Source organism: Pelecanus crispus, chromosome 4 (genome assembly GCF_030463565.1).
Source record: "Pelecanus crispus isolate bPelCri1 chromosome 4, bPelCri1.pri, whole genome shotgun sequence".
In the NCBI taxonomy this organism is placed as follows: Eukaryota; Metazoa; Chordata; class Aves; order Pelecaniformes; family Pelecanidae; genus Pelecanus; species Pelecanus crispus.
The window spans coordinates 38,647,965-38,668,680 of NC_134646.1; the positions used below are offsets into that span (position 1 = coordinate 38,647,965).

General features: G+C 38.0%; 1 protein-coding gene across 1 annotated transcript; it reads right to left on the bottom strand.

The window, feature by feature from the left end:
- Positions 1–286: 286 nt before the first annotated feature.
- On the bottom strand, positions 287–18,806 carry MAP9 (microtubule associated protein 9). The gene is made up of 13 exons (XM_075709487.1): positions 18,766–18,806; positions 17,891–18,131; positions 16,033–16,129; positions 15,259–15,687; positions 9,756–10,009; positions 8,796–8,854; positions 8,088–8,253; positions 6,913–7,002; positions 6,045–6,206; positions 5,448–5,593; positions 4,577–4,709; positions 4,217–4,297; positions 287–406 (listed from the first exon to the last, which is right to left on the bottom strand). The coding sequence occupies exons 1-13, from the start codon at positions 18,804–18,806 to the stop codon at positions 287–289; spliced, it is 2,019 nt and encodes a 672-aa protein (XP_075565602.1).
- Positions 18,807–20,716: the final 1,910 nt, after the last annotated feature.

Consider the following 20,716-nt stretch of genomic DNA (forward strand, 5'->3'; position numbering starts at 1 on the left):
AGAGTCCAGCCTTATGTATCCTTAATATACACTTTCACCAAAAAAGGAACAAAGTAACACAGGATTTAGCAAAAGTAAGTTAAATGTGGAATTACAAAAAGTAGTACATTTCTAAAGCAATGGAAATGGACAACTGATCTATTTAAACTCCAAAGAGAAAATAAACCAAAAAGAAAGGATGCAACATCTATTATGCATTCAGTGAAAATCAGCTGTTATTGAAATAATGACTAGCCATCATCAGAACTTTGTGGATCATCTTTTCTCATAGAAGGCAACAGACTGCTCAGTAATTCCTTGAATATGTGACTTTGCCAGGTGGGCTCCAGGGAGAAGGTGCTTCCCCATGGACAGCCTGCAACTTCTTTTGCTTCTTCTCAAGCTGCTCCATCCTCTCTTTCTTTTCCTGAGAATAAAAAGATGTGTCAAAAAAACCCAACCCAAAACCCAAAACCAAAACAAAAAAACAAACGAAAAACCAACTCCACCAACAGAAGTTACAATTATTGTTTCTTGTGTAAAATGAAAAGTTAACATGCAATGGAGATTTGCCTTTTGGAGCTTAGAGCATCCCCTGTAGGGATTCAGTCACACACACTGCACAGTGCAACACAAGAGGCTGCACATTTGATGTCATTTACTATTAAGACGACTGTCTCAAGGATGGGCTGGTTTTGTGCACTAACAAAAAGCACAGCAGAAGGCCTAGTGGATTAGGTGTTGTATTTGTCTTGTATATAATTAGTCTCATCTTAATTACTTCTTTTCTTTAAGAGGATACATAAATCAATGCTAAATATGTTGTCCTCATTACATGAGAACATTGATGCATCTTTGTAACTTTCTGTACTTATTAAATCACACTTACCACATACTAGAACAAACTGGGAATTACACAATTTAATTATAAACAAATATCTATCTAACATAAACACTGCAAGGTTCTGATGATATTTTCTATTGTTTCAAACAGCCATGGGCAGTTAGGATGATGAAGGATAAGCAAGATACTTGCAATATTCTTTTTGTGCCTGATTAACTAATGATTTTCAAGAGATCTGTCAATCAAAAAATAATTTGCAATTATTTATAATTATTTTTTAATTTGTATATCGTTCTGTTCTATATAAAATATGCCATGAAGACCTACTAGCTTCTTCCCTGCCTTCAACACAGAGCTTTTTATGTTCCAGTCCTAACCACAGTTCACATTCTCACAAGACAATACTGATATAAATCTTCCCTAAAATAATAAACAAGATGTTATTTGCACTAACAGGAGAAGAGTAACAGAAACCATGAAAGATGAAAACAATAACTGTAGCCTGTCATACACTACATCAGCTCGATTGTATGGTTCAATTTCTCTGCGGAAGTTTCCTACTCAATAGCCTAGTAAGATGAATACATTTTTCACTTACAAAATTCTGGGACGATCACATTCTTTAGCAGTATGACTACCACATAATAATTGAATTTTAGATAGTACAGGAGCCTTACAACATTTAAAAGGAATAACAATAACAGCCTTATTTCTAACATATTGCAATGCCAGGAGATTAAAATTCCAATATAGAAAGTATTTTCAGATAGATCTTATTAAACCACATGAAATGAACAACCCACATCAGCTGTTTCTAAGCCAGAAAAGCAACAAATCCATGAGACTGATCCAGTACATCATTTCCTGATGTTTTTAAACAGCTTTGGAATGCCAAAAATAGGTGTTGAGCATGCTCAACCTCAAGGTAAAATTTCAAACTTCTTCTAGTGCATTTAACCTCACTATGCTGATCTTGAAGAATTACTTGAGAGCAGCCTTACTTCTCATCAACTCATACTAGGTTAATGTTTACCACATAAAATGGAGAACATAACACATCTAGGATACTCGCTTTTCTCTACAGAAAACAGGTATCGATTACTATCTCAAAAATAATGGAAACTAAACAGATCTATCATTATAAACTCTCTACGATTCTTCTCTACGTTCTACTCCTCAGAACAGGCGCATGTCAATGACAAGTGTCAGACACTGGTAGTATGTATTAAGTAAAAAAAAGATCATTTATCAAGCAAAATATCTAGACTGGCTTGAAAGTACTTGAGTAACAAGAGGCAAATACTATGAAAGAAACAAAAAAATCAGAAGCTTAAATTTCCTCAGCAACACTAAAGTATCTCAGCTCAAGATTATCCTTTTTATGTTAGTATTTTACAAGCGTTAATAGCCTTTTTCAGGGCGTTTATTTTCATGCTTAAAAAGTAATCTTCTCTATGCACTTATGTTATCAAACATTCACACAACGACCTCTACAAGTATAAGTAACAGAATTTCCATGAACATAAAAGCAGAATGTTTCTTATATTTTAGAAGAACTACAAGGAGATTTTTATGTCTGTTTTACCCATGCATTATGGTCAACACCTGGTTCAGCTGAGGATGAATTTACACATTTATTTCTGTTGAATGTTAATGAAAAACTTATTAGAATACTTCTCACTATATTACTCCTATTTTATTTCCCTTCAGACAAAAATCCTCTTATATGAAATAATACACTTAAAAGACTTCCACAGTTCTGCCCCCTCAGATTTGATGTGTATTTATCTACACGTAGGCAGATATCATCTTAGTTCCCCTCATAATACATTGACTACTTCAGAGGTGTTTCTCTCCTGCAGTTCACTGAAGGTGTGCATTTTCTCTATTACTATACACAGTGAGATAATATTCTGCTCAAACACAATGACAGAGCCATTGCTCCATATGCTTTCTCAAATAAAGGTGTGTTAGCTGCAAAAACCAGCACAATTTCAGAAAGTAAAAATGTGAAGCTGGGCTTGAGACACATCAGTCAACACTTGCACATAGACACTGAAAATGAGATAATTTTAGAGGTTCCTCTGCCAACCAATTCAGTACCTATCACATCCTCCAACACCTGCTTATTTTTTGAACTGTTCCTCTCATGTAGACACATGTATGTCCATTTAGATCTGGTCATTCCTCCAACTACTAAAATTTATATTAATAATCCCACTGAAGTGATGACCTCAGGAATTTATACACAATTTGAACAGGGGAGCCTGTGCTAGGCAGCATATTTAATTCCCAAAAAAAGGGACAATTTTTTTGCCATCATACAGAGTCCAAGACAGCAAGGATATCAAATGTACAATGAGAGGTATCATTCATGCTTTGGTACAACTACACTAACTGAGGATAGTCTCAGTAGGCAGAGCATACTGGGGCAGAGCATTAGCTACTACTCAAAGCATAATACTGCCTTCCTTGGGAACCAGGAATGTTGACTAAGCAAGAAATAATCTATGATTGGACTTTAATCATTTGACAAAACTGAGCTGGAAATCACTTGACAAAGGGGCCCAGAGAAAACACTTCTCACCAACGATTACAGAAATCAGAGGTGTTCCAACAGAGGACCGGGTCGAATAAGATCTTAAAAGACTTAAACCTAAGACTAAAAAGGTTTGAAAATAGAGAGAAGGGAAAACATACAGGCTCTTTCTGTTTTACATAACTGCATATTTCTGGGTTAGACAAGTAAAGATGATTGTCCTTTTAAAATCCATCCCACACCGGTACATCTGCCTGCCTCAGTTCTTACCAATCCCCACCCCACAAAAAACAGAAAGCCCACTCGAGACTCTGGAAAAGACTTTTTTAAGCTATTGACAGTACAAATGAATCCCTGTAAGGACCTTAAGCCAGCTGAGTTGCAAGATCCCATTCTTATAAATGGCAGCAGAGACCATATGTACAGGACGCATGCCAGAAATCACAAGGAAGAGAGACAAAAGAATAAACATTCTCAAACGAAGAAAACCTTGCAAGTCATTATGATGAATGACTGTGTTACAGGACGAGGACGAAAAACACTTTTTTTTTTTTAACTAGCAAGTCACACATCTTTAAGAAAACAATATATGCTAAGAATATTAGTGATCTCCCTTCTAGTTTGTCTTTCTGTAGCAAGGAAAAAAAACCCTGCCTTATTGTTGGGACTACAGTACTAGATTAGTTTACTGCTACTGTGACTAAAGTATGCTGTTGTAGGAAAAAAGATAACTGGGAGCATCAGAGTATACCCTTTCTAGTAAATAGAAATAATCTCAAACCTCATTACATGTGATGTTATCAATTTTAAGGTATACAAGTCTCCACTTTAAATGCTTCCTTGAATGTATATGCACTCATTGTTGCAGCTGGTGATGCTGCTTGGCTTTGCAGGTTTTGTGCTGTGGTGAGTTGGCCCTTTAGAAATGGCTGCTCCTGACATGGAATGTCAAAAAACGAAGACTAACTATGAAATTCAAAACTCTTATGACATGTAGGTAGGGAGACTATATTTTCCATGTATGCTAAAGAACAAGCCCACCATATTTTGTCATTTTCCTCAAGAATTTTGGGGGACTAGCTATGTAATGCTGCCATCATCTGGCCTCTCTCATAACAGCATGAAAAACAATGAGTATTACAATACAAAAGTGTTGACACGCATTACTACATTAAACTTTTTGGTTTTGACAAAGCACAAAAAAAAAAAATTACCAGCCATCTGTCATATTCCTCCATAGCCTTTTTATTTTTTTCTTCCCTCTTTGCTTGTTGTATTTCCTGCTTTCTTCTCTCTAGGATTTTTTCTACTCTCTTCTGTTTCATATATTCTTCCTTTTTTTCTTTCCTGTATAGTGAGAAGGAAGAACAGGAGATCATCATGTAACAGACTAAATGCTGCATCTGTGACTGATTAACTAAATTGAGTCAAAAGAGATATTTTACGCATTTAATAAAAGATCGAGAATATATATTCAAGATCTTCAAAGTCCATCTTTATTATATCACCAAGGTATAAATGAACCTACTATTCTATCTATTATGGCATCACCTTTTCTGTACTACTTTCTCCCTTATTTGGTATCATATATAAATTAGATTCAAAACTTCTGTGGGTAATAGTAAGTTGCACGTGGTCTGTGAAAACTCTTGGCTTGTAAAACTAACAAAGAATTTCTCCAGCAGACACATCTCATTTGCTTCTGAATACATCTACGTTATACATGGTATTCCACAAAACTTTAAGATAAAGATTTACCTCCCTTCCTATGGCTTAGTAATGAAGCATGAGACTAATCACATAAAACATTATACTACTCAATGAATCTTACTTCTCAGTTGCAGTATGTCTGCCTGGGCTTAGTAGCCTTTTGGGGAGGAAAGCATTTAAGTTACTAAACTGAAAGAAGCTGTACAGCTTGTTCTCATTATTATACTTGTTCTTGATTGGGACTGAAGAGTCTGATCCCCAGCATGCCACTGTCTCCGAATTAAAAGCACATCAATCACTCACAGAAGACCTATTGCATTTATAAGCAAAGATTTGGGAAACTGTTGTATTCCAAACCCCAGTGGAGTGTAGTACCATTTTTCAACTGCTGACATGCTGTCTCTCTTCTTCTCTGCAACCAGTTCCTCTTCCTTCTTCTTCCTGATTCTTTCAGACTGTTTTTCCTTTCTGGTTTGCTCTCTTAAATATTCCACTTTTCTTTCTTTCCATTTTTCAAATGCCTAAAGAAAACCAGATTCATTAGAAATCTTACCCCTCACCTTTTTGTCAATACACCACTTGCTTATTCTGTATTATTATTTTTTGTAATTTCTACACATTCCAATTTTGGAATATTTGTTTGTAGCATTGCTCAGAAGTGGCCATCACTATACCTAAAAAGAATACATTATTTTTCTCAGTAAGTAATAGTTCATTGCCAATGTATTTATATGGAGTTTATTTTACGTTCAGTTAATAGAATCCAAATATGGAAAAATGCCTGTTTGTGTGCAAATGTAAACATTTATACTTCCAACAGAACAGAATCTAATATAAGCTTTCTTCAAAAATTAACCATGTTTAGATTTTAGAATCTAGCTAATTTCCATCTCTTGCTGGATTAATCAAAATTATTCTCAACAATCTCCTGAACCATATCCAATACTTATTTATGCACATATTTCACATCACCTTCTGTGCTGCTTCTGTTTTCTCCTCATTCTGTTCTGCTGCTTCCTTTTTCTTAAGTTCCTCAAGCTTCTTTTTTTCACTTAACTTCTTTGCTTCTCTTCCTTTCTTTTTTTTCCAGGCTTCAAAAGATGCAATCGCATCCTCTCTTTTAACAGCTTCTTTCTAGATTGAAAATAACAATCTACATTTAAATAGACTTAAATATAAAACTATAGTGGAAGTAGCATGCTTTAAACTCATTGTCAAATGTAGGATTAGAAGGTGCAATAAAGAAATGGAAATTGATTTGCAGACAACATTCCAAGTAATACTCAAAATTAAATTTGAACTATACAGACCACTTTTTTCTATGCTCATTTTTAATTTAACTTAATTTAATGAGACAAACTACTGCAAAATATGTGTAGAAGAATATGAAATAAATGTTAAATGCTTAGAAGCAAAACATTAAATAGTTAAAAGCCAAATCTAAGAATTGTGTATGGTACTATTCAAAATCCTCTGTAGATAAGCATCTCTTGATATAGGGAGCAAACTCATTATCTAACAGATGACAAATTAGAACTTAACACTTGAAGGGTTGAGCATCCCAAGGTTTTGTTTTGTAAACAAACCTGAAAATGAATCTAAGCAGCACACTTTTAACATGCCTTATGTAAATGTGTAGGGAACCATCAGCCACACACCCTTTACAGCAACCATAACAAGTGGGACATCCCATTTACTGTTTCAACAGACCTCATGCTATTTAGAGAAAACCAGATGCCTTAGAATAGCAGAGTGATGTAACTAGGCAGAAAGCACAGGTAAGCATACTTCAAAGAATTACAGTTTGTCAACTTCTTTTTAAACAAGAATGTAAACAAACCTTTTCAATGTTGTTCCTTAGATTTTCAGCTTTCTTCTTTTCAATTCTCTTTAATTCCAGTAGAAAGAGCCTTTTCTTTTCCAACCAATTCTGTAAGAACATTAGAAGACTTTTATACTTTTAAAGTCTTTTTAAGGTATAACTAAAAAAGTTCTGTTAAAAAGCCCAAATATTATTACATTATATTATTAGAGCAGCACAAATACAATGACCACCAAAATTACTCTTAATTCTTCCATGTGCTACTTAAATAACTACCCCAGGTGGAACACTAGGGTTCTAAAATCAGCGCTACAAAATATAAAAAAGCTTAAGATCTTTAAAAAACACCAAAAAAATTTAAGCTTCAGAAAAAATGAAAAATAAGAATGAAATAAAGATTCTTAATGGTATATAGGAATATTATTTACATTTATTGCCTCTCACAAATACCTATAATTAAAGAGAATAAAATCCAACTGGGAAGAATGAGACTTCAGGCATCCATAAAGTGTTATGAGCGGTCTGCAGAATCAGGTTTATGTTTTCAAGGTTTCATTATATACTCTGTATACTGCTTAGAGATGGAAGTGTTGTAAATTAAGCCTTTTTTAACTTCAAAAGTTATGGAGACAATATAAATATGGATTGGAGGTTCTAAACTTTGTTCTAGTATTAAAAACACATACCAATACGAACCGCATCTGTTAATGAAAGTTTTTCTCACACAGATTAGTAGCAAAAGTCTGTTGGAACCCACAAACTAATCATTATGAAATTCTGCACAGAATCCATAGATTATCCTTCTGGAGAGAATACTAGACTTGTTTTCACTTTTCCTGAATGCCAACTGAACAGAGCTTATCAGGAAAAAAACATTTAAACTACATACTTACTTATGTTAAGGAAGAAGTAGAAATAAAGGAAAATATAATACGTGTCTGAGACTAGTCTGACACAATAAATTATGAACCATGGCATCTCCCTCTCATCTAGCTTTTTAGTTCCTAATTTGATGAAAAGGCATAGCCAACAGAATAAAAGACTACACCCATAAGCATATGCAAAGAACATACTCAGAAATACTGATTTCAAGAAAATAAGAGGTGTTGACTCCTATAACAGGACCTTTATATGCACAGTTTTGTTTGTTCCTTGTTTTGTTTGGTTTTTATTTGTTTGTTTTTAAGACCTACCTGGAAAACAGCTGCTCGTAAACTATCTGCTTTGTCAAATTTTGTACTGTTCTTCTGTACGCGTTCATCCTCCAACACCTTTAATGTTCCCAGATATTGAGATGAAATAGGCGTAGCTGATGGAACAGCTCTCACCTTTTTCTTTAAGTGCGCAGAAGACAGAGACCTAGAAAAATACCAAGACACAAACATATTAATGATCTTTACATTTATTGTAGCTGATACCAACTAGTGTTCCTTTTATTCCAGTGTATACCAAAAGCTACTGTGGTTCTGGTTTTACATGCACTTGGCTGGGGATAGGGGAAAAGAGGAGGAAGAAGCCCATTTTCTTCTGACGGCTTTATTATTGCCAAAACAAGCCACTACTCAACATATTCAGCCCAAGGAAGTTTACAAATTCCTTATACTTTCATCTACAAAATGGCTTAATGCCTGTAAAGACATCATGGACTGGATTCACTGGTGGATCCAGTAGCACACACTCAGCATACACACTGGCAAAAGACTTGGGAGTCTGATCTGATATAACCCTGAGTAAGGGTTATCATAACATGCCACATCTACTGAACTGTTTTCCACAGATGGTCAGAGGTTGTCAGCAGTGAAGACAATGGCTGACAGAAAATGAGAGCGAAGCAGCATTCTCAGCACATTTACATGCATCTTACACTCTGCGGACTGTGATACATAGCATCTTTCTCTTACCTGTCAGATAAAGAAGCTTTTGGGTTTTGTAGAACTCTCTCCTTTGCTTCACTTAGTTTCTAAGAAACACAAAGCAAAAGTAAAATTATAGAGTCTCTCAAGCAATAGAACTAGATCAAGATGAAACAGATTTTTACAAGCTAACAAGGATGTTGGGAGTTGGACTTGATGATCCTTATGGGTCCCTTCCAACTCAAGATATTCTACGATTCTATGATGTTAGAAAAATATGTAAGAAAGTCACTCTAATATAGAAAGGGTATATACCTATATATACAGGGTAAGAAAGCTTAAAAAAAAAAAAAAGCCAAACAAACAAACTTTCAGAATGCCTGTATATCTTTGGAATGGCACCTAGAAATATTTCTTTGTGTTATGTAAAAAATATAGTCTCTAGTTCAGAAACACAAAAGGAAAAAAAAGAACCCAGCTGGGCAATGGGCTTCCCTGTTATTTTATCAACAATCTTTTAACTGTTTTTAATATTTAGCTTTAACAGTTACATATATCTACATATTTTCTTTCTTATGATAAAGCATAGAGTAGTGCTTTGCATCTTATCCATTATTCAAGTCATGGATATCATCCTCTGCCAACATACACTGATACGCCGCTCATTCCAATTCAGCCAACCTCACAATAGAGATTTGACATTTTCACTCGGATAAGGGTATTTCATAAGGGTATTTCATAAGGGTATTGAAAACGCACATTTCAATACCTTTACCTGGTTTAAATGATTTGTGTAAAAGGTATTCCCTACATCTTTCAGAAAACTATGCAGAATTTGTAAGAGCCTTAGCTCTAGAAGCTCTAGAAGCTCTAGAAGCCAGAGATAAATTGTCAGCTTTACAAACAGAGGTCTACACATTTAAGGTACCAACAGCAACTTTGCAAAACTTTTCACTGTGCTTCTAGGACATTGTTCTAAACAACAGTAAACACACATATGAATAATACCTTGACAGAATCCTCTGAAGTGTTCCTTGCCTCCCCACGCTCAGCTTGATCATTCACAGATACGTCCTGTATCGTATCAGTTTTTATTTGCCCTTCCGCTACTTTCACCGTTTCATCTGAACTGTCATCTGTTGTCTTCTCCAATTTCTTTATTTTCTCATATACTGTGGTCATCATTGCTTCTGTCCCAGAAGGAGAATTTCTACTATTGTCCTCCAGTTTCAAGTCACTGGTGCTGATCTTCTGATCTTGATCTAACAGTAGAAAAACGATTGAGAGGACACATGCATTAACAAGAATTTCATTGTTTCTCAGTATTGTTATTTCTGTACCAAAACCAACTGCTTATGAAATATATTACTAAATTTTATACAATATAATGTATTTTCTGCATACTTCCTTCTAAGATCTATACGGACTAATAAGACGACTATTCCCTTGTACTGTATTTAAATGTAAGACTGGAGTATCAACTAAAGTTTTAACAAATATTATAGAATGTGTGAGCATGACAAAGGCAAAACTGCCCATCTGCTTCACCACCCAAACACAGTTCTAGTGCAGAAACCAAAAGCAAGAGCCATTGCAATCACAGCAAGAGCTCTTCTGACATCTAGCAAACTACTAATGAAGTCTGTACGACAATTTGGGTACCAGAAACTACTTTCTTTGTGTGGTGTTTTTCAGGGATGTGAGACACACAAGGAAATAACAGAAAGATTCTACGGTGGGGATTTAAACAAAACATCACCTCAATTTAAATGCATGCCTAAGTGGTGAATTTGTAATTTATGAAACACTTTATTAATAATACTTAAAAAACATTTTTATCAGATCTGAACTGCCATTAATGCAGAGATCCGAATTTGTAAAACAATTCAGACACAAACCAAAAAAGGCCATAGTAAATTCCAAATTATAGTCTTCCACAATTTTCTGATGGAATTCTTAAAAGAAATATAAGTTGTGCGTGAGAGATTAACTTCAACTTACCTGAAGAAAGGAGTATCAATGCTGACAGTATAAGAAATTTAACCTAGATTTACAATGATGAAGGTAAGTTCGACGTTACAAGGAGAATTCTGAATTTTTACGAACCATTTTCTATCCTCTGTTGATATTTCATATTTTACTAGATAGTACAACTGTATATAAACTGCAGGCATCAGAAACTGTAGAACTCTAATTAAGCTGCAGCACTCAGTGCACAGGTCACTGGAGACAGCAGATTTACTGCTGATTATGAGCACTTTGTAGCATGAACTTCACGTGCAAGTCAGTTTGGCTCTGTTTGCAAACTGGACACAAAATACTAACCTTCCCATGGTTAGCTGACAAATGCTACATAAAACCTGCAAGTATAATTATTGTAGTTCCTTTCTTGACAGTTCAAGCTATACAAGTTTGATCAGTCTGCTCGGATTTCTTACACCTGCACACCTCAGCATCATATTTAAGCAATCTTTTCCAATCCCTTTTCCTCCACTTTTGTTGCAGACTCCATATCATTGTTGTTTCTATGTCCTCCTTTGTCCTGACACCAGCATCTTTATCATTCTCTTCATCTTATGCTGCCCCTGCACTTGGAGAATCTACCCATTCCAGTACACTAATGGTCATATCCTTTTCCCCATAGAAACTCTCATCAGACATTGTTTCATTAACGATGCTTAAAAGCATTGAGCTATACCAAAAAAAATTTCTAATCCAAGGTATCAGCAAAATATAAAAAAGAACTGAAATTAAACACAGATCTAAGCATATTTATTACTTATTACTCAGTACATTGCCTGAGTTTTCAGCTTTTTCACCTTTCTGCACTAAATTCTTCAAGCCAAGTCCTATCTTTCATCTCATTAGGCTGCAGCATATGAACATTACATAGGCCATACAGACAGCATTTTTCTTGCTCCATCTGACAGTCTGTGTTACCTACCCATTACAGTCCTGCACACAACAAATTACCCCCCAGCATGATTCCCTTAGCAAATTAAAAAAGGTGTCTTAACAGCTTATTCCAGTGTTTTTCAACCTGGGGTCCATGGATTTTTATAACCAGTCTGAAAAAGGGGACTAAGAAAAGTAAATTCAATGGATACTGCTGAGAAGCTCACAGATTTGATATTTCTTAATGGGTCTCCACATTCCCTAAGAACTGTTAAGGACTCACAAATCCAAAAAAATTTCAAAAAGTGCCACTTAATTTGTATTAACCTTTGCTGAAAAGGTGTAGGAAGAAGTGAAAGATTTACCCTAGTCATGTCGACTGACTAAGAGGAAATTAAATTAAAATGATTTGTTTTAAGTCTCAAAGATGTTTAGACAATGATGCATACACTTGACACAAGTCAAAGAACAAAAACTAAATTCTCAAACTTTAATTTCTTCCTCTCTGTTCCTGGGATGCCTCTAGGGCCAAATTTCTCAATACCTGGGACAATACTTGGATGTAACTGCAAGAATGAGGCTGGGACATTCTCAAAACCAGACAGAAGGTGACACAAGGGCATGAGAAAGATACTAAAAGAGAGTAGAAAGGAAATTAAGAATGCCACTGATTTTTAAGATGATCTGTATTGGACTAGTAGATATTACCAAGGTATAAATGATAACATTCATCTGGTTGGATGTATCTAAGTTCTACCTTTTGCAGGTGGTGCTTCTCCACACATCAGTAAATTGGAATCTCCAGATCTTTCATTGTGGGAAGTAAAATTAATGGAAAATGGTGGTGAAGTACTTTCTAGCCATGGACCCTTAGATCAGAAAGTGACAAATAAACAAGTGAGCAATTCATAACAAATCAGAATAATTTAACTTGACTTTATAATACTTTGATAGAATGCTTGTTCAGAACTCTCTAGGAGAAGTGTAATTCTTGTTTTACATTTGGAGAAATAAAACCAATCAGCATATAAAACTGCAAACCATCACGAAATCCTGTTTCTAGTTAGAAATAAAAAGAATGATGTTCTCTTATCTGCCCCTCATAAGAATGCTACTGGCAAAGACATATTTTCCTACTCCTATTTTTGTCCTATTTTTCTCCCAGAAAATTTTGTCAGCTAAATAAACGTTAGTTTCAAAAGTTTCCAATGTAGGTGGTAAAAAAAAAAAAAAAAAATCAATACATATACTCTCTTACTTCAGGACCAGGGCTTTTGGCAAGCAATTTTTTCTTGGGCGTGGCTTGGGCATTCAGAGTAGTTAGGGATGATGGTGCCAAAACCCAAGATAATCCATTTCTAGAATTTATTTTTCCTTCTGACCTATTAAGCTCATTGTCTTCCACAGGACCACTTTTTCTCAACATACTTCTTGGTTGAGGCAATGGTTTATAACAGCCATCTAATGAAAGAATGCTGATATCCTCAGCTAAAAATAAATATTATAGTTTCAGTTATGCCTAGTTAAAGACATTTTACTCTGGAAGACTATTTTGTCAAGTTGGATTCAACTAACTATTTTCAGTTAAATGAGCTGTTTAAAAAAACAGCTTTCTTAATACAGTGAGGCCATATACAGACAGCTATATAAAGAGTTACAGCCACTCTTTCAGAAAGTTTAATGAAAGTTTTAAAGATTCTAATATAATCTCTAAATAGACAGTTTATTATCTCTGTGTATATATTGAAACTACACTCAAGAGCTGATCTGCAATTAGAAAGACAGAGTTTTCATAAATATAGAAGAGAACACATATCTAATACAGCACTGTTGTAGGAAAAGCTTTTTGCTATTCTGCTGGTCTCTTTATCCACTAGAGAAGATACAGAGGGAAGAGTGCTTCTCTCCACGCAATGCAGAACAGAACAAACTTGGGTAGGAGGAGACATTATGCGAAACGCAGTTGAAGAGGAGGGCTTTCAGTATATTTCTAGCTGCTTCTGTGATGTCGCCGTTCCCTCCCCAAGGCAGTCACTGGGCAGCAAAACCACCATGCAACAATTTCTTACAGATTCCTATCCTCTGGCTCCTCACCCTCCTCCTATTTAGTAATCCTATCTTCTTCATGTTTTCTTCCCCCTGCCCTGCTACCAACAAGATCAAGCCATACAACAGCTTTCTACCTGCCTCTTTATGTACACTGATCCACATAGAAATGCATATCTAATTCTGCACATTGCCACGGAAGCATTTCTTATTAAGTCCTAGTTCATACAAATTAATCGCAGGAAATGGGAGAATAACCATGCCTATCCAGCACACTCAGCTGCGTAAAGTCTAATCATATCATTACTGTGAAGTTTAGAGAGGTAAGAGGTCACAACAATGTTCCTACAAGTGCACTGACAATTTTTCCATGTAGTAAGTCACAAGGAAAATCAAAGGACCAGAAAAAGCTGATTAATCTCTGCATAGTTATCTTCTCTGTTGGACAGAGATGAATTTATCTAATATAAGAAAGTTTATAATGGCTGACTACTGAAGACAATATGCTACTATCACTATACTACTTAGATTCACATGAAGAAAAGGAGTTCTTCAATGTTTTTCTGCCAGTCTAAAACTACACAAGCATACTGGCCATGAAAAAGAGGCATCTGCAGTGCCCAGCTGCGCATTCACGTATCTGGGACTTTGGCGCCATCACGTGGAAAGAAAAAAAGGAGCTGATATCACTAATCATGCTCTACCAATTTCAAAGTTGTAATCTTGCATCACAGGTAATGACCAACCATAAATTTCTCTCAACATCAAACAGGACAAATTCTTCTCCTATTAGGAAGTAGATAAAAAATATGAAGTCTTTTGACATCTTAAATTTGTAAAAGCACATATAGTCAATTAGCATGATTCCAAGTTCTGCTTTGCTTATTAAAAATGAATTAGTTATTCTTATAATGAAACACCAAAGTTCTTTTTTTATGTGTTTGACTGTACATCCAAAGTGGCTCAGTATCTTCCAAGTAAAAGATCATTTTAAGTTTTAACTTTGTGATGATGATAAGTTTACCATTCATAAATGCTTTGCTTACAGCTCATTTTCTGACATTCTATTACATTACACAGCATCATGATGTCCCTGCATCACGACTTCAACTTTATATTTGCAAACACTGTGGTCCAATTTTACTGGTCAGAGAGAAGGGATGCCTGTGTAAGGACCTTTCCATTAAAGGGTGCATGGATGCTGTGGACACTGTGTGAATATGGCTTTCTGTGCTACGCACACGCAGAGGAGGCAACTCTGTAGCCCTCCCACACCCTCCATGGAGATGCACTGATGGAGAGCTGGACTTCAAGTACCCAGACAGCTGTGTTTCATCTCCTGAAAAGGCAAATAGGAACCCTCCTGCTACTTGGCCCACACTGGTTCAGTTTACCCCCTGGCAGCTGGAGGTTATCAAAACATGTATTTTTAGAATCATATTGAATAAATTCCCTGCAAGCCAAATCAGCTGATACTTAACACAGAAAATAACCCAAATTACAACACTTTAAAATACTGTAATATAACTAAGCAAGTAGCATCAACAACATTCAAATGCCTGCTTTTCACCTGATGCTGAAGCATTTCTTGTTTTGTGCACCCGTGGCTTTGGTATGGGTTTGTTTTCCTCTTGATTTCTTTTTTTCTGTAGTTTACGAATAGGCAAGTCATTACAGTAGTCACTTTCACTATTATCACATGGTACTTCTTCAGCAGCTGAACACTCTTCATTATTTTTTCTGTCATCACCCTCATTTTGACTTTCCAAACATTCTTCTTCACCATCTTTTCTGCCATCCTCTATGTTTTCACTTTGTAAAAGCATTATTTGCTGAAGCTTCTTTTCATGAAAGGATGAAGTCAAGTCATCAGCAGCTTCGTTTTCCAAATCTGCTGCTTTTTGTGAAGCATCATCATCTGAGGGAGGACTCTCAACAGCAACTGATTTCTTAGTGCTTTCAGCACCTGAATTACTTTCATTAAGTTCTTCCTCAATACCTGAAAATAGCATATTATCAACTTCCATTTGAGACAAGTGGAAAAAAATAAGACACAGAAACTATATATTCTATAAATTAACAGTATTTTTCATATAACACTCTCCTGACTTAAGTCTCCGAGCATTTCTCTTTCTGCACCTCTAATCTTTGCAAAGCCACCAAACTAGATCCTTATTCTACTTCCTTTCTTGTCATCTGTTTCCATGGACCCAATCTGAAAAAAATATTTCAAATATTCACTGGTTAATTCTTATCTGTCATGCAATTTAAATCCCATGTCTCCAATGCCATAAGAAGTGGAAGCAAGTCAACAACAAAGGAAAAAGATTTAATTCTGTCTTACCGTTTAACATGCCATCTTCGTCACTCTCAAAGTCATCCGAGTATTCAGCTGTTTGCTCTCTTGCTCCACGAGCAGAAATTACTTCTTGTAGCTCATCCTGAAATGGTTTCACAAATAATTCTTACATAGAAGGGAAGATTCACTTCTTCAAATTCAGCACTAATTCCCCCTTCCCACACATACATAAGTAAAACAATAATAGAGACTAACCCCTTTAACTGAAAATCACTGTGAAGGTGTTGTGTTTAACCGCATATGGCAAGCAAGCACCACGTAGCTGCTTGCTCACTCCCCCCTTGCAGTGGGATGGGGGAGAGAATCAGAAGGGTAAAAGTGAGAAAACTTGTGGGTTGAGATAAAGACAGTTCAATGGGTAAAGCAAAAGCCATGCATGCAAGCAAAGCAAAACAAGGAATTCATTCGCTACTTCCCATTGGCAGGCAGGTGTGCAGCCATCTCCAGGAAAGCAGGGCTCCATCACGTGTAATGGTAACTTGGGAAGACAAAACACCATCACTCCGTAAGTAACTCCCCACCAGCAAGCAGGCTGGGGTTGCACAAGAAGTTGGGAGGGGACACAGCTGGGACAGCTGACCCCAACTGACCAAAGGGATATTCCATACCCTATGATGTCATGCTCAGCATATAAAGCTGGGAGAAGAAGAAGGAAGGGAGTGAACCTTTGGAGTTATGGCATTTTGTCTTCCCAAGTAACCGCTACACGTGATGGACCCCTGCTTTCCTGGAGATGGCTGAACACCTGCCGGCTGATGGGAAGTAGTGAATGAATTCCTTGTTTTGCTTTGCTTGTCTGCGTGGTTTTTGCTTTACCTATTAAACTGTCTTTATCTCAACCTATGGGTTTTCTTACTTTTACTCTTCTGATTCTCATCCCCACCCCACTGGGGGGGAGTGAGCGAGTGGTTGTGTGGGGCTTGGTTGCCAGCTGGGGTTAAACCACAACAGAAAGATAAGTAAAAATACACTGTTTTCACTCTATCATCATTCCCCCAATTTTTCTGTTTTACCCCCCCCCCCCAAATTATTAATTTATATTTCTTCTGCATCAGAAACAAATCTTGCAGATCCCGCTTCCATTTTTGGCAATAATGACACTGTATCATCATGTGACAATTTTTCCCCCTTTGATACGTTTTGATTGGCAAGAGTACAACAAAAAGGTCTGCACAGTCATGGGTGATGGCGAAGGTGAGCAGGGACTACCTCTTCACTGACTGCTGCAGTCCAAGAGCCTGAAGCAGGTGGCAGGTCCAAAACAATGGAAGAACTTCACATTAGCCACCGCTGATATTTTTGACTCTCTGCTGCAGGACACCACAGACACACCATGTTCACGCGAGTTCTGAAAGCAACTGGCTTACTTATAGATTAAAAATACATTACGCAACGCAACAGTATCTCCAGATCAGAAGACCCTGAGCCACAAACCACCGAAGCCTTGAGAGCAGGTTGTTTGACAGGGGTCTTACGCTCTTCCCGAGCCACCTGCTGCTGGCCACTGCTGGTCCTTTGGCCAGAGCCATTTTTGCAGGGCTGGCAGGGGCAGGGAAGTCAGGCTGTTCACGTCTTGGAGCGACTGTTTCCCAGGTTATGCACGGGGGAGCAGCTTCTAGTGTCCACACAGAAGGCAACCTGCTTCCCAGCTTTCCATTTTGCTAGCGAATCGGCTTTTTTTTCTTTTTTTTTTTTTTTTTTTTTTGTGCGTGTCGTCTTGAACCGCAAATTACTGTCTTCGCAGTCGCAGAAACCTGCTGGCAGACAGACGCCACCGCCGCCGCCGCCCGGCCCCACAGCCAGCGCCCCGGCCCGCGGCCCGCGGCCTGCTGCCGCCGCTCACCTGCAAGGCGCTGCGCCGCCCGGCCGCCCGCCGCCCGCCGCCTTCCCCCGACATGGCGGCGGCCTCTCGCTCCCGCCTGGCAGCGCCGCCGCCCGCCCGCCGGCCGGCCCGCCCGGAGCCCCCGCAGCCCCGAGAGCCCCGGCCCCGCCGCCGGCGCTGCCCGTCGCCTGGCAACGCCTCCGCGCCGCAGAGAGCGGAGAAAGGGCGGGCGGCGGCGGCGGCGGCGGCGGCGGGCCGGGGCCTGCCGGAGGAGCGGCTCCGCCTTCAGGCGGCGGCTGCGGGCTGTGGGCACCGGCAGTCCCTGCGCTCTGACCTTGGGTTTTGCACCGCCGAGCTCCCGCCTCTCCCCCGACACCTCGGCGCCCTGCGTTTCCCGCAGCTACACGCACAGGCGTTAGGGTGCAGCGGCGGACAGGCGCATCTCCGCGTCAAATTTGGGGCCTTCTCTCAACGCTGAGCAGCTTTCTCACCTGGGCCAAAGTCAGGCTTCACCCACGCTCTGCAGAAGCCAGCTGAAGTCGACAGGATTTATTGAGTCACCATCCCTGGAAGAGTTCAAAAAACGGGTTGACGTGGCACTTTGGGACATGGTTTAGTGGGCATGGGGGTTTTGGGTTGATGGTTGGACTGATGATCTTAGAGGTCCTTTCCAATCTTAATGATTCCTAGTTTTTACTTTCATTATAAATGATCCAGCCACCAAGCCAGGAAACACGAAATTGCTGCTCTACCCTTAATTGGTTTAGTGGTGGACTTGGTAATGTTAGGTTAATGGTTGGACTGGATGATCTTAAAGGTCTTTTCCAACCTAAACAATTCTACGATTCTATGATTATTTATGCCCATGTCCTCCATATCACCCACGTAGCTGTTACCACAAGGTGTACGTACACATACGCCCCTCAGGACATGCCATCGCAGTAGGAGACAGGGGTGATGCAGGTTCATCAACCTCACTCTTACGGTCAGGTAATTGTCCAAAACTTCCCACGTAGGATTTAAGTGCTGACGCGGACAGCGCTTTCCGTAAGGAACAAACTCATTTCAGTGCTCCCTAGGAAAAAAAATCTCACAGCTCCTGTGCATCAGTTTGAATGAAATTTTAGAGATGAAGGAATGGCAGCGGCATAAAAGTAAATCACCGGGTGCTTACATCTCCTAATACTCCCATTCTTTTTTCCCCGAGAGGTGGTTGTGCAACACCAAGGTTGTCCAACCTTGCCAAGCAGCACAGGTCCCTGCAGAGCTGGCTGTCCTAGAGATCATCTGTCCACCGTACGAGCAGCGATGGAGGTGACCAAACCCCAGGAAGCTCTAGGAATGTTGATCTCGTGCATCAAAAAAAAAACCCTGTCGGCTTCAGGACCACGTACAGATACGGACAACTCTATTCTTCCTCCAGTTTAAATGCTTGTGATCGCTCCTTTTCTAAAATAAGATTAGTGCTTCAGTTGTCTTAGTGATAATGAAGAACTTCTGACATACTCTGTGTGCTGGTGTTATATTTGCATATATTAATCTTCCCCAAAACGCATCACATCGTTACATGTTGCGCAGAAGAAAATCTCTTTGACAGAAACAGGGAGAGAGTATGTAGGACAGAGCCCGAAGCCTTAGGACTTGTTTGCCTCTTGTTTATTTTTGTAGAGTTACATTTTAAAAGCCGTGCTGTTACACAAAAGCCACAGCACACTTGGGGGAAAGAGGCCCTGAGTTCCAACGAGTAATCTTGGGTTTAAACTAAGAATTAATCGTGAGTGATTATTGATATTTATGTATCATCTGTGAGCAGCTTCTTGCTTTGTTTACATATATTTCTTTATGACCGAATAATGCTTGATCTGCTGATTATTCATGCCATTTGTTGAGAGTTATGCTTGATGCACAATATTTTTTTTTCTGTTGTATTCACATATAAAAGCCTTACATTTGCATCTGTGCTGTCCAACTCTCTGTGGAACATGAAATTGGACATATTTGTTTAGAATTTAAAAAGTAATAGACGAAATGTATGTATTCTTTCTCTGTAATAACATTAGCAATTCCTATTGAAGGCTAAATTATGTCCATGTTAAAAATATTTGATGCCCATTTTGTTAAATTCCAGAAGGTGGCAGCAAAATATTTTAAAATTTAAAAATTGGTTCATTTTTTTCTTAATGTCCCCTTTATTCTAGCTTCTTTTACATTACCACTGATGCATATGGGATTTTTTGAAAGACGTTATATTCACTTAGATCAATTTTCCAGCCTTGCATACACTACATAGAAGGACAAAGATTTGGTTCCAATTATTATGTTATCTACATGAGTCAGACAATAGGGCATAATGTCACCTGTATTATTAAATATTCAATGACTGAGTTGGTAGGATGTGAAAAAAAAAGATCAATACTGTCAGCACTGAAGAACTCAAAATGTGTGAAGATGTTTTTGTCAAAACGCATGAGCATCAGTTCTGCGTCTTCTAGTCTTACCTCAGGCAAAAAGCCTATCAAGACCCACTGAGGTGAATGGGACTTATGCCTAAGTATGAATGCAGGGCTCTGAGTATAAATATAAAGGTTTTTAAGAGTCTTGCTTAACAAAAAAAAAGAAGGCTTATCAAGAACAAAAAGCAGAAGATTTTATGGCATGAAAATGAGCATTAACATCTGCTTTTTAATTAATAGCTGGTGAATATATCACAAGTATAAATTGGACAAGGAAATGTACGTTTGAAGGTGAAGGTGCTCTTTCTCTCTAAAGTATACATGGCATATTGAGAAAAACACTGTAAATAATCCCAGCAATTACATGAATTTGGCTAAAATAAACTTAGAGGTA

Coding starts and splice junctions, on each gene's coding strand:
- MAP9 (XM_075709487.1), bottom strand. CDS start 18,806: ATGGCATGTCCTGAGGGGCGTATGTGTACGTACACCTTGTG. Junction 15,688..16,032: donor CGAAGATGGCATGTTAAACG/GTAAGACAGAAT, acceptor TGCTATTTTCAG/GTATTGAGGAAGAACTTAAT. Junction 8,254..8,795: donor AAAGCTTCTTTATCTGACAG/GTAAGAGAAAGA, acceptor GTATTTTTCTAG/GTCTCTGTCTTCTGCGCACT.